This window comes from Saccopteryx leptura, chromosome 1 (genome assembly GCF_036850995.1).
Source record: "Saccopteryx leptura isolate mSacLep1 chromosome 1, mSacLep1_pri_phased_curated, whole genome shotgun sequence".
Classification (NCBI taxonomy): domain Eukaryota; kingdom Metazoa; phylum Chordata; class Mammalia; order Chiroptera; family Emballonuridae; genus Saccopteryx; species Saccopteryx leptura.
The window spans coordinates 146,979,294-146,994,489 of record NC_089503.1 but is presented as its reverse complement, the minus strand read 5'-3'; the positions used below and the strand labels follow the sequence as shown (position 1 = coordinate 146,994,489).

General features: G+C 39.7%; 1 protein-coding gene across 9 annotated transcripts in view; it reads right to left on the bottom strand.

Annotated features, from left to right (window-relative positions):
* Positions 1-15,196, bottom strand: part of ARHGEF28 (Rho guanine nucleotide exchange factor 28) — a 368,879-nt gene that overhangs the window by 126,951 nt on the left and 226,732 nt on the right. For all 9 annotated transcript variants that reach the window (XR_010750308.1, XM_066377149.1, XM_066377154.1 and 6 more), the window contains 2 exons: positions 5,876-6,083; positions 3,016-3,127 (listed from right to left, as the gene is read on the bottom strand). Coding sequence is in view for 8 of the 9 variants with exons in the window: in XM_066377149.1 (XP_066233246.1) it covers positions 3,016-3,127; positions 5,876-6,083 (320 nt within the window). In the remaining variant the exon portion in view is untranslated. The remainder of the gene's footprint in view (positions 1-3,015; positions 3,128-5,875; positions 6,084-15,196) is intronic.

The following is a 15,196-nucleotide window of genomic DNA, read 5'->3' as shown; positions in this document are numbered from 1 at the left end:
ATCTTTGTATGTTTGTATTACAGCTCATATACAGGAGTTTCCACTAGCAAACTAGGGTAAAAGGAGACTTGGAGTCTATTCAAATAGAGAAAATGTTCAGGACTATTCCAAACTCATTGAGAGAGGATTTTTCACACCACAAGTATTAATTTACTTCTGATTAACCTAAGCAAACTAAACAATGAAACATTAGAATATATGTCTGAACTAGTCAAGCTTTCACACCTGTGCTTTGATCACACAGTTAAAATTATTCCTCTTCCTTAAGATTTAATTTATTCTTCATAACCTTGTAGTTTTGACTAGGATTAATGCTATCAATCCAAACATTTGCAACCATACAGGAATATCTGTTGGAATCTGTGGAGCCTCAATCTAAAGTACCTATTGGTAATTCTTACCTTTTGGAGAACATCAGACTGCATTCAAATAGCCCTGTTTTAAAATATACTGTTTAAAGATAAGTTTTTATTCACAGAACAGCCAAAGGCAGTCAGCTTTTTTTCTTTCCTATTCAAATTTAAATAGGTTAAGGATTGTATGTTAAGCAAAGATACCCTTCCCTTTTCATTAAAGAATTCATAAGTAAGGGCTCTTTCCCCTTACAATCAATTCCTTCGTAGTCATGTGCTCAAAAATTTCAAATTCAGAACAGTCTGACTTGAAAAATCAGAGATATTACCATTTTTTGCATTTCACAGAATACTTAAAAGTGTTTTCCAAACAGTTACTATATAAAGTTAAATTGTTACCTAGGACTATATGAGAGGAACGGTGTCAAGCTGCTATTAAAAGGATTCCCAACCTAAACTAATATTAGGGAGAGCTGGAGACCTTAGAAATACTCATGACACAAAAAGAATAAAAAAATTCAGTGTAAATTCAATCCATTTCCCTTCCCTGTCTTCTAACAGGTAAGTGTATTCTTTCTTTCTCTTGGTCCTTTTCTCCATATTCCCATTCCAAAAATTAAAACTGACACATATAGTAGTCTTGCTTTTTCTTCTTCCAAAGGACTTCCCAGAAAGAGTGGGGGAGGAGGAGAACACATCTAGTAGCATTTGTTTTGTATTTGATGTATCTTGACTACTATATCTGTTCAACAAATACTTACTATCTCCCATACATAAAAGTCACTATTTTAGGATGGCAGCTCCAAGCACAAAGAGTATGGTTTTAATATTGTTCTACATAGCATAAAAATGCAAAATAACAATGTAATAAGGCTAGAATCAAAAGAAAAAGGAGTAACATAAATCCTATTTTAAATATTCTACATCAAGAAATTGAGAATATTAAAGCACATCTCTTGTTTTCTGAGTCATTTAAGACTCTTAAGAATAACAGACAAAGACATTATCTAATACAGCAATTTTCAACCTATTTCATGTCATGGCACACATACATTAATCACTAAAATTCTGTGGCTTACCAAAAAAATCTATTTTTTGCAGATCTGACAACAAAGTAAGTACAATAATAATTTTTTATTATTATTATTCATTGGTTTTAGAAAGAAGGGAAGAGAAAGACAGAAACATCGATCTGTTTCTGTATGTACTCTGACCAGGAACTGAACTGCCAACCTCTGTGCATCAGTATCCTTGTCAAACCAACTGATCTATCCAGCCAGGGCTCAAATAGGTATTATTCTGATTCATTCACACTGGATGGCTATTGTGTTGGCTGCTGTCACTATTTTTTTTTTTAACAACTGGAGATCAAAGGGGACACTACCCCTGACTGAATAGTTAAGTGTTCATGTTTTAAAGATTCTTGTGGCGTACCAGTTGAAAATTGCTGATCTAATTAATATATTGACAAAAATTTTATTATAATGCTATATATTACAGATTAGCATGAATACTTCCAAATATGTCTTGAAATGTAATTATTACATAATATATTATGTACAGAAGGTATGAAAAAATTACATTCCAAAATAATGTTGAACATGGGTGCAGTGGCTGAGAGGGACTACAGGGCATCTCTGAGTTGCCTATAATCTTTCTATCTCTTAATCTGAATTTGTTTTTAAAAATTCCTCAACCTATATGCTTATAATTTGCACCTCTTTCTGTAGGTATACAATATTTAAATTAAAATTGTATTGCATAAAAGTTACATTTCTGAATGCTTGAATTGCTACAAAAATCGTTGAGATACATTTACTCATGTTTCAAATATGTTCTCTTATTTCAACTCTCTAAAGTCCCCTGCTAACTAAAAAAAGAAAATTTATTTTTCTATGATTTGCCTCTGAGGAATTAGATTATTTCAGCAATTTATAAACAGGGGAAAAAGTAATTTTTATACTTAAATAAAATCCTCTAAAGCCTTCATAATAATGAAAGTAGAATAAATTCTAATTTATGCCACCTTTGTAGAATACATTTTATTTAAAGAATGAAGCAACAATCATGGGCATACAAATTTGTAATTTCATCAAAATCAAATCTTTAACTTGCCTGATATCTAATGAGAAAAAGATTTTGGCCCTAGTCAGTTGACTCAGTGGTAGAGTCTCAGCCTGGTATATGGATGTCCTGGGTTCAATTCCCAGTCAGGGCACACAGGAGAAGCCACTATCTGCTTCTCCACTTCTCCCCCTCTCTCTCCTCTATCTCTCTCTTTCCCTCCCACAGCCATGACTCAGTTGGAGCAAGTTGGCCCCAGGCGCTGAGGATGGCTCCATGGCCTTGCCTCAGGTGCTAAAATAGCCCTGTTGCCGAGCAATGGAGCAGTGGCCCCAGATGGGCAGAGCATCACCCAGTAGGGGGCTCGCCAGGTCGATCCCCATAGGGGCACATGTGGGAGTCTGTTACTCTGCCTTCCTGTGTCTCACTTAAGCAAAAAATAGAAAAAGAAAAAGATTTTTCTAAGCTTAGAAAAATCAATGATGAAAACAGAATGGAAAACTTGCCTGCTGCTCTTGTATATTTTATGTACTTTTACTGACGAAGACTCTGCTCTGGAATAGAATGCCTTCAAACACACATGGTAACTAATGCTCACCTTCACTCGAGTTGCACACTGTGAAATCACGCACCAACCGAGTTTTTCCTAAAGAAATTTTGGGCGATGAGCAGGAATAAGAACGTGAGCGAATGCCAGAAAGCAATGATTCCTAAAAGAGATCATAATAAAGTTTTTTTTAAAAAATGCTACACACGACTTGAAAGTATATGTTCACCATGAATGTTACTAAATCAGCATCTTTGTAAAAGGATTCAACCTCAACAATTTTTTATGATCCTCTCACAACTTTTAAAATTTTATTGTTTAGTTAATGCTTTTGGGCACAATGCCTATATATAATTTAGAATACAATCATGACATTAAAATAAAAAAAAGTCAGTTAAAAGTGAAAAACTAAGTCTAATGATTTTTCTCTGTATATTTAACAATGAGTTTGAACTTTTTTTCACCTGAGTTGTCAGTTATTTTTATTTTACACTGTAGCATTCAAGCAAAATTCTATATTAATATGTATATCTATGCTTAATGGTTATTAGAAGGTAGAGGGGTAGCCACTTACAAAGATAAGAGTTTTAAAAACTTCCAAATAGCTGTTTTGTTTATAATGTTAGCTGCAGCCTTGAGGGAAGCATGCGTCAGGTTACTACACAAATCTTCCAAGTTGTGTTCATCTTTTAATATCCCTTCCATCCAGTACTTCCTGGGATGACGTTTGAATATCACTGATTTATGTATTTTTTTATTTTTATTGATTTTAATCTATTGCATTAACATGGATTCAAATGTCCCACTCAATTTAACACCTCACCCTCACTTGGGTGTCACCCATTACACTCCCTTTGTCCCCCTCCCCCAGCTCCCTCCCCCCTTCCCTCTGGGATTTGCTGTCCTGTTATCTGTATCTATATGTTATATAATATATATTTATATATATATATATAAATTTTATAAATATATATAAATTCACTAATCCCTTCAAAGGGAAGGGGGATGAGGGGATGGGATTAGAGAAGGTGGTTTATGTATCTTTATTCCTTTTAGATGACCTGCCATTTTTTATCTTGTTTTTCCAATTACATACTATTTCTGTTATAATATTTGTGACATAGGGGAAAATGTAAGATGGCGAGATAAATAAAACATGTTTTTCCTACATGTTCTAGGAAATTTAAATGAATATGCAACAGAACACTATTAAAGCCATTTATGGCATTCAACTCCCATTCAATGGAGAGAAGCCTAGTGGACTTAGAATTCATTCCATCAGCCATTTGTAAGATAGCACTTAAAGCTAGGGCTAAAATAAAGTAATGCAAAGTTTATTACTGAAATTGAGCCATCAGCATGTCCTTCACAAGCAATGGTCTCTTCTGCTCTCCCTAAGTGAGAACACATGGCTTCCCTAAGTTCAATGGTCTCAAAAGCCAGGAGGAAAGTTGAAAACAGACACCTGACCCTGCTTCAAAGGGTCTTGGGCTGTGCCTCCCCTGACTGACTTATTAGGGAGGACCCTCTGGGTCTGCATGTCAGGAAGGCCAGCCCAAGATGTCCTATGAGTGTAACAGTGAGCTGGCCACAAAAGGCCCTAACCAAATACCATCCACTGCATTAAAGTCATATATGGTAATCATTTTGTATAATAATGGAACTTTGAAAATTATCCAGAACCCTCAGAAAAAAGGTACACAGGATAACTACAGAGGCAAGGCAAGCTATATTTTACAGGACAGATTCTTAAAAGTGGACCACATTGAACTATTTCACAAAGATTGAATTACTTTTCATTCCAAGTAATGATGAGTGTGTTATAATTCCATTTAAAAGGCAAAACTAAGAGGGATCTACATCAACACACATATTCTTATTCTCCAGAAACATTACATGCTCTTCAGCTTCTAAAGGTTATGATAGTTCTATAACCTTCAGACATGAGGGAAAGGATTCAAGGTCTGTATTCTGAAGGCCTGGGTTTGAGTTCTGACTATTCAGCAAGCGTGGATAACCAGGATAAGACATCTCATTGGTGCAGAACCTCATCTATTCAAAAATTAAAAGTACTACTTACATCTAAGGTGGGTCATGATAAATTATATAATGTTGTACATATATAAAAAATATGTTTTGTATATTGTAGATCATACTAAAACAATTAACCGTTATCATAATGGCCATGTATTCATGGTAAGAGCTGTTTGGGCATAGCACACATTATTTTATAGTAGTAAACTTAATTTAAGACAAAAAAAGGAGTCAGTCATACAAACCAAAAGGGAAAAAAACATATCCAAACACAAAAGGGCTTTCTCTACAAGACTGGAAGAGTTTAATCTTTAAAAAAAAAAACAACCTCAACAAAATGAAATCCCATGCAAACTGCCCAGGAGAGAAAACCTGTCTCTTACGGAAATAATGACCATATTAACGGTGTTCCAGATTAGTGCACGTGGCTGGGAATTCTAAACAAACATTGTCTCTGCCTTACTAATATTATTTACCGCATCGCCCAAGCCAAGTAAATTTTATGTGAGCAAAATAAGTTTGATCACTTCAACCCACTGAATACTACCAGTTTTCCTTCCTTTGCTTAAGGGATGATGGCAGAAGTTACTGTGTAAAATGGTAAAATTTTCCAAGTACGTGAAAGATTGTATATACTGGCAGTGAATTACTAAAAACAAACAGCCCTTGTGAGTAAGAACTATACAAATTAGAGGAAGAAAGATTAAAAAGATAGACTCAATCAGTCAGTCATGGGCCTCAAAAAACAAACAAACAAAAAAAACCCCACAAGTTTATACATGTGAAGAAAACACAATTTGTCTTTCAGAAATGGATAGATTTAGATAACACATTTTTCCTGCTTAGAACAAACCACATTAATACCAGTAAGAAATACCTTTGACTGAAGGTTACTTGATAAAGAAAGTGACTCAGTCCTGGAGATGTTAAAATCTGGTTCTGTGTTGGTCTCAAAAGAGTCTAATTCATCCCCGCTAGGAATCCCGGTTCCTGAGGAACTGTGAGACTTGGGTGTGTAACACAGGTGTGACTGCTCCGGAGGCCCCTCGCCTTCACTGTCGGCATCTAGGGCATCGAGGCTAGAACTGAAGCCCAAAGCAAGTAAACAGGTAAGTAATCAAGGAAGCAAACAGAATCACAGGTCTCTATTTCTCTGAATTCAGTCTTCACTGAATTATATCTTCACTAGTGTTAGATATAATGGGTACACACTTAATTTCTAATGAAATATATATTTTCAATACTACTGAAATTAATATTTCAGTGGTATTCTCTTTTTCAGCACAATTTTGTTTCCCCAAGTAAACATTTCTACCTAGCAAAAGCCATTTCATGTATTCTAAGAAACAAAAGCTAGATTGAGTTAGTATTATCCAATTTGTTTTATAAATATAATTATTACAAGCCCCAAATAGTTACCCTTCAAATATTAAAAATGCAGAAAAAAACAGTCACTGGGCTGTTGGCGGGGAGGGGGTGTGGCTCTGGAGGCAACTGCTTGTGAAGATCTGCAGTGTGACATTCTCTCCACTGTTCTGGGGTTGCAAGCTAGGAGGGCAGAGGCACCAGGAAGGGCAAGCACGCAAAGGTCTCACCCAGAACTGGTGTCATGACACAGGTCAGAGCGGAATCCAGTGAGGTCTCAAATGTGTCATATTGAACGATCACTTTTAGAAATTGTTTTAAATTATCCCATGAGAAATCCATCTCAGAAGATCATTCTGCTCAACTGCCAATGCTTTTCTTTCCTCATTTAACTTTGATAACCATAAATTTTAAGGAAAGAATTTGACCTTTCACATTCCTTGCTCAGTCCATAACATTTACATTTTAAACCACTCAAACTTTGAGGTCAACAGCTTTCACAGGCATGTTAATTAAACAGTGCATTCTTTAAATGAAATTTATTGGTGTAACACTGGTTAATAACATTCTGTAAATTTCAGGTGTACATCTTTATGATATGACATCTATGTACTCCACTGCATGCTCAAACTCAAGGCCCACCTCTTCCATCACCATATATTTGGCCACTTTCCTTTCTTTGTCCTTTCTCAAACCTCCACCCAACCCCCACCCTCTCCAGGCACTACCATCCTATTGTCCACATATAAAACAAAAAGAAATGAGTGAACAAACAAAACAAAGTGCAATTTTAAATGTAGTTTTCTTTGGTTGTTACAGTTCTGAAGTTAAAAATTTTAAAACAATATAAAGAAACCATCTTGAGAGAGGAGGATTCCAAGATGACAGAGTAGGTGGATGTTCCAACTGCCACCTCCTAGGACGAAATTAGATTACAACTTAATTTAAGAACAATCATCTTTAAAAACCAATTTTGGACTAAACGAAGAGGAGTCTGTAATCAAGGATCACAGAGGAAGCCACACCGAGACTGGTAAAAAGGGCAGAGACGCGGAAAGAGCTGTTTCACTCCCAAAAGCGAGTGGCAGCTGAGGGTCGAGAGGGACTCTCACTGCAGGGAGGGTCGCCCTGTGTGGGTTCTCAGCCCCTGGTCCAGAACCCCAGCCAAGAGCCCCACAGTCTAGAAGTGGCACCCACACAGCATTTGGAGGTGAAAAGAGCAGGGATTTTGTCTGCGAGTAAGAGAAGGAGCTCTCGGAGACATAGGCTCCACCTTAAAGGGCCTATGCAGAGTATCTTGTCCACAGACATATATCCGGGGCTCCAATGGAGCTTTCTCCATCGGAGAAAGGATTAGAGTTGCAAGAGGAGAGTGTAAAGTTAGAGGCCCAGGAAGAGGTACTGTGGGGAATGGCCACCAGAACCCCTGTGCTGAGTCATTCTCCAATACTGCAGACGCCATCTTTCTTGGGTGGAGCAGTCCCCTATTACCAGCATCAGCTTGGGGAAAAGCAACTGCTCCACCCTTGGGAGTTTCTCCAGCTTCAGTCATGGTGACTGGGCTGTTCTGAGAAGCCAGGAGGCAGGGAGAGTGTCAGTGACTCAGTTTTCTGGTGTTGAGGTATGGAGCTTTCCCCCACACACTCCTCAGTCTAAAACTGATCATTCCACCTCATGGGAGACGCAATAGAAATTGTAAGGAGAGTGGGCAGACCACACCTCTGGGCCTTAGAGGCCATACCCACCAGACTTCTGGGCCCACACCCTACTGAGGTCTGAGAAAAAAGTCTGGACAGACTGACACCTGGGGCCAAGGAGTAGAGGCACAAACACCACCCTTCCTAATCCCTGAACTGCCGCAGGCTCTAGGCCAGTGGTCCCCAACCTTTTTTGGGCCACGGACCAGTTTAATGTCAGAAAATATTTTCACAGACCAGCCTTTAGGGTAGGACGAATAAATGTATCACGTGACCGAGACAAGCATCAAGAGTGAGTCTTAGACAGGTGTAACAGAGGGAATCTGGTCATTTTTTAAAAATAAAACATCGTTCAGACTTAAATATAAATAAATAAAACAGAAATAATGTAAGTTATTTATTCTTTCTCTGCAGACCGGTACCAAATAGCCCGCGGACCAGTACCGGTCTGCAATCCGGGGGTTGGGAACCACTGCTCTAGACCATGCCAGAGGTTTTTTCAGTGGCTGAATCCAACAAGCAGCTAGCAGACAGAGGCTGCAGGAGGCGGGACTCAGGGAAGCTTGGCCTTTGAAATGGACCTTCCCCCAGGGCCAATGTAGGTAAAAGCCAGCCTAGAAGTGCAGCTTGGAATTTCCATGTGCACCTGGGCCTAGCAGAGGCAGCCATTAGCTCTGGATTGCTTGTAGCTCCAAGAAGGTTGCTGAGGGCCAGTCACGGGCAGTGTCTCCCACTGGTCTGCTCCAGGTTCTTGCCAAGAATGCCCACGGCTGGCACATCCAGTGGAGAGCATCAGTTCAGGACCTAACAACACTTGCTAGAGTGGAATCCTAAGGAAGACTCCTCACATCTAGACCAGCTGAGGTGAGTTCTGCTCTATGTGATCAGTACTGGAAAAGCAGATAATGTGCATTGGGTAGAATGGAGCTTCACAGTCAGCTAGCCCAGGTGCTGAATCCTGCCCTGCTGAGCTAGATTCAACAGGTGGAAGGAAGAGAGACTTGCAGCATGGACATTTAAAGTGTGGGTCCCTACGAGCCTACTGTTGGACCTAGTCAAGGGGCTTAGCCACTTTCAAAGGGAGGCACAATGAGCCCCAGGAGAGGACTCTCTCAGTCTTATTCCCTGAGACTAGGGTCTCATCAGCTGTGAGAACTTCTGCAGAGGGGACTGTCAGCCATACTCGATCTGACCCTGCTGCTCACTTTGTTGGGAGAAAATAACATTTGAGCATCCAGCAGTGGCTGAGGGAATAGGCTCTGGAGTAGGGGCCACATTCCCCATACAGAGCTACAGACCAAGAGACTCCTGAAGTAGGGGGGTCCCACTAACATTGTATTCACAACCTCAGTTTCCCTAACCCAACAAGCTGGCAACCTGTAAAGGGGTTGGTTTGGTGAGGCCAGTCTGGGCCCACACTACAGTTTTTCTACAGAAGACTCTGTGGGAAGATCAGGCAGCGACAAGAGGAGGTGGAGCAGCTGAAAGTGAAGACAAATCTTACGGAGCTTGGGGCTTTTACAATACTGTCATCTATAAGAAGAAAGAAGATGATCTTTATACACAGGTTGTCCCCTCCCACATTACCCAGGCACAGAAAATGCAAACACAAACAGTGAAAAGAGCAATGGCTACAGACAGGTAGCCCACAGAGGATTACAACAACAGCTGACATCAACCAAAGAAGATCTAGAAGCAACACAACTGGTAGTGGGTGGAAGATAGCACTAACCCTAGACTCAGCTAGCTACACAAGCAGCATGCCCAAAGGTGGAGTTTAGTAGGCACCAAACACTGTGGAGAATAAATACATCTAACAGGATGGACATTGCACAGTGTATAATAAACATGATCAAGTTGACCCTTAGAACCAGCCAGCCTGAAGTAATAACTATACCCATGAAAGGACCAACTGCATCCAATACTCACAGACAACCACAAGAAAAATAGTACCCTAAAGAAGTATTCCTAGAACAAGGAAAACAGGAGGTCAGTAGGTCAGTACTAGCAAGCCCATCTTCCTCATCAGGACACCACAAAAAGTTCAGTCAGATAGCACTAACTAATACACAGACAAAATGGGCAGACAAGGAAATGTGACTCAAAGGAATCAACAAGAGAAATCCCCAGAAAAAGAAATAAATGAAATGGAAGTAACCAAACTACCAGATTCAGAGTTAAAAATAATGATTTTTAGGATGCTCAAGGATCTTAGAGCAACAATGGATGGACATAATGAACACCTAAATAAAGACATAACAAGCATCAAAAAGGACAATGAAATCATAAAAAGGAACCAGTCAGAAATGATAAATACAAAAACAGAAATGAGGGGTGCAGTACAAGGAATTAATAGCAGGCTGGATGAAGCAGAGAATCAAATCAGCAATTTAAAAGACAAGATAAACATAAGTACAAAAGTAGAGCAGGAAAACAAAAAGGCACAAAAAACCTGAGGAAACTCTAAGCAACCTCTATGAAGAGAAACAACATCTGCATCATAGGGGTTCCTAAAGGAGAAGAGAATGAACAAGGGATAGAGAACCTGTTTGAAGAAATCATAGCTGAAAATGTCCCTAAACTGATAAAGGAAAAAGTCACACAAGTTCAAGAAGCACAGAGAGTCAGACTAAAGAGGAACCCAAGGAGGCCTACAGCAAGACAACATAATTAAAGTGTCAAAGTGAAGAGACAAAGAAAGAATACTAAAAGCTGCAAGAGAAAAGCAGTTAATTACCTACAGAGGAGCCCCCCATAACGATGATATCTGACTCAACAGAAAGACTTGAGGCCAGAAGGGATTGGCAAGATCAAAGTGATGCAAAACCAGAAAGTATAACCAAGACTATTTTATCCAGCAAAGTTATTGTTTAAAATTGAAGGAGAAATAAAAAGTTTCCCAGACAAAATAAATAAATAAATAAAATCAAGGAATTCATTACAACCAAACAAGTACTGCAAGAAATGTTAAAGGACCTACTATAAAAAGAGGAAAAAAGATGAGACAAGATGGCGCGGGAGTAGGCGGATGTACCAGCATCTACCTCCCAGAACCAAAGTGGATTACAAACTAATTTTATGAACTATCATCTGGAAAAACCAACTTTGGACTAAACTAAAAGGACTCTTCAACCAAGGAACGCTGAAGAAGCCACACAGAGACTGGTAGGAAAAGCGGAAACGCAGAAACGTGGAGAGGGCTGCCCAGCTCCTCGGAGTGAATGGCAGCAGGGAGACTCGCGTGGCGGGAAGTGAGTTTAGCAGAGGGGAAAGGGTCCTGAGCCCCAGGAACAAAGCCCCAGCCTGCAGCCCCAGAGCCCAGAAGAGGCATAAGGGCAGTATTTAGCTGGAAACAAGTCAGGATACTGTTTGTGAGAGTCTGATTTCTCAGACCCAGGATCCTTCTTAAAGGGACCACGCAGAACATCTCTCTCAAAAACAATCACCTGGAGCTCCTGGGGATGGGGGGAGAGAGGAGAAGACCACAGTAACAGGAAGAGAGTGCAATCTAGGAGGCATAGGGAGAAACATTTTGGGAGATAGCCACCCTAACCCCTGGGACGAGTCACTCCCCAAAGCTGAAGTGAATATTTCGCCTGGAAACAGCAATACCAGCAAAGGGAAGCAGGAGAGCAGCCAAACAAGCTCCCCCGCAGCATTCAGAGCAGAGTTGCATAGAAGGAGGGAGCTTTCGGGTCTACATTAGTGAGTCTTAGGGTCCGAGCTGCAACGCCCCCACCCACGTGGCTGAGGGCGCACTGGAGAGCGGGCGGCAGCGGGAGACAAAAGCGCGGTTCTGCTGGCAGGGGCGGAAGCCGGCTGGCCACCACTGGGCTCAGGTGTGAGCTCACTCTTGCCCGGCTGGGGAGAAGGGGGCGTGAAAAAGCGGTCAAGCTCAGCTGCCAGCAGCTTGTAATCCAGCCTCCGGGAGAAGGGCGGGAACACCGGAAAGGGGAGAAACCAGCCCTGGAGCAAGGGCAGAGGAGCACAGCCCTGCCCCGCCTGTGCAACCCAGGCTTGCAGTCTGACTTGGTAGCCAGCTCCTCCCGCGGGGGTGGAGCCAAAAGCCCAGAAGAGGCGGAGTTCCGCTACGGAGCTGAGCTTGGGCATGCAGCCCTGCCCAGTGGTAGAGCCAAGGCTAGCAGCTGTTCCTTGAGTGGGATCATCCTGCAAAGGCAGGGCGAAAGCTCGGAAACAGGCGAAGACCCGCAGCTGAGCAAAGGTGCTCGCCAGTGCCCTCAGGACCGAGCATAACGTCACACACAGGGGCGGGGCAAAGGCCAAGGAGACCAACCCTTGTGCACCCGAGCACGTGATCACAGCCACTCCCGTGAAGAGAAAATGCAGAGGCAGAGAAATACAACACAAATAAACCAAGAGAAATCCCCAGAAAAGGACCTAAGTGAATCAGATATAACCAAATTACCAGATGCAGAGTTTAAAATAACGATTGTTAGGATGCTCAAAGATATTAGAACAACCATAGATGGCCATTACGAAAACCTAAATAAAGAGATAACAAATATAAAAGAGGACATTGAAATAATAAAAAAGAATCAGACAGAAATGACAAATACAATATCTGAAATAAAGAATACAATGGAAGGAATTAAAAGCAGGATGGATGAAGCAGAGAATCGAATCAGTGAGTTAGAGGACACAATAAATAAAGGCACAGAAGCAGAGCAGAAAAAAGAAAAGAGACTCAAAAAGTCTGAGGAAACTCTAAGAGAGCTCTGTGACAACATGAAGAGAAATAACATCTGCATCATAGGGGTTCCTGAAGAAGAAGAGAAAGAACGAGGGATAGAGACTTTGTTCAACATATTATAGCGGAAAACTTCCCCCAATTAAGGCAGGAAAACATTTCACATGTTCAGAAAGCACAGAGAACTCCATTAAAAAGAAACCCCAAAAAAACAACACCAAGACACATCATAATTAAATTACCAAAGCTAAATGATAAAGAGAAAATATTAAAAGCTGCTAGAGAAAAAAAGACTATCACCTACAAAGGAGCCCCCATAAGGATGACTTCTGACTTCTCAACAGAAACACTTGAGGCCAAAAGGGAATGGCAAGAAATATTCAAAGTAATGCAGAACAAGAACCTACAACCAAGACTACTTTATCCAGCAAGGCTATCATTTAAAATTGAAGGAGAAATAAAAAGCTTTACAGACAAAAAAAAACTCAAGGATTTCACTGCAACCAAACCAAGGCTGCAAGAAATGCTAAGGGACCTGTTGTAAACAGATCAAAGGAAAAAAATATATAGCAAAAGATAAAAACAGTTTTAAAGAAAAAAAATGGCAATAAACAATTACATATCAGTAATATCCTTAAATGTTAATGGATTAAATGATCCGATCAAGAGACATAGGGTAGCTGCGTGGATAAGAAAACAGGACCCATACATATGCTGTCTACAAGAGACACACCTTAAATCAAAAGATGCACACAGGCTGAAGATAAAAGAATGGAAAAAAATATTTCACGCAAATGGAAATGAAAAGAAAGCTGGGGTAGCAATACTTATATCAGACAAAATGGACTTTAGAACAAAGACCATAGTTAGAGATAAAGAAGGTCACTACATAATGATAAAGGGAGCAATCCAAAAGGAAGATATAACCATTATAAATATCTACGCACCTAATATAGGAGCACCTAAATATATAAAGCAGACTTTGATGGACTTAAAGGGCGAGATCAACAGCAATACTATAATAGTAGGGGATTTCAATACCCCATTAACATCATTAGATAGATCGTCAAGAAAGAAAATTAACAAAGAAACAGCAGACTTAAAGGACATATTAGATCAACTCGATTTAATAGATATCTTCAGAACCTTCCACCCTAAAACAGCAGAATATACATTCTTTTCAAGTGCTCATGGTACATTCTCTAGAATAGACCACATGTTAGGGCACAAAAGCGGGCTCAACAAATTTAAGAAGATTGAAATCATATCGAGCACTTTCTCTGATCACAATGGCATTAAACTAGAAATCAACCACAATAGAAAAATTGAAAAACTTTCAAACACTTGGAAACTAAATAGCACATTATTAAACAATGAATGGGTTAACATTGAGATCAAAGAAGAAATTTAAAAATTCCTAGAAACAAACGATAATGAGCATACATCAACCCAAAATTTATGGGAGACAGCAAAAGCAGTCCTGAGAGGGAAGTTTATAGCATTACAGGCACACCTCAAGAAGCTAGAAAAAGCTCAAATAAACAACTTAACCCTGCATCTAAAAGAACTAGAAAAAGAACAGCAAGTAAAGCCCAGAGCTAGTAGAAGGAAGGAAATAATAAAGATCAGAGCAGAAATAAATGACATAGAGGCTAAAGAAACAATACAGAGGATCAATGAAACCAGGAGCTGGTTCTTTGAAAAGGTAAACAAGATCGATGAACCTTTAACGAGACTCACCAAGAAAAAAAGAGAGAGGACTCAAATAAATAAAATTAGAAACGAGAGTGGAGAAATAACAACTGACACAACAGAAATACAAAATATTGTAAGAAAATACTATGAAGAACTGTACACCAAAAAACTAGACAACCTAGATGAAATGGACAAATTCCTTGAATCATATAATCTTTCAAAAATCAATCTGGAAGAATCAGAAAACCTAAACAGACCAATTACAACAAATGAGATTGAAACAGCTATAAAAAAACTCCCAAAAAAGAAAAGTCCTGGGCCTGATGGCTTCACAAGTGAATTCTACCAAATATTCAAAGAAGAACTAACTCCTATCCTTCTCAAGCTATTTCAAAAAATTCAAGAGGAAGGAAGACTTCCAAACTCCTTTTATGAGGTGAGCATAATTCTGATTCCAAAACCAGGCAAAGACAACACAAAAAAAGAAAATTAAAGGCCAATATCCCTGATGAACTTAGATGCAAAAATCCTCAACAAAATATTAGCAAACCGGATCCAGCAATATATGGAAAAAATCATACACCATGATCAAGTAGGATTTATTCTTGGGAGGCAAGGCTGGTACAATATTTGCAAATCAATCAATGTGATTCATCACATAAACAAAAGAAAGGAGAAAAACCACATGATAATTTCAATAGATGCAGAAAAAGCATTTGATAAAGTCCAGCAC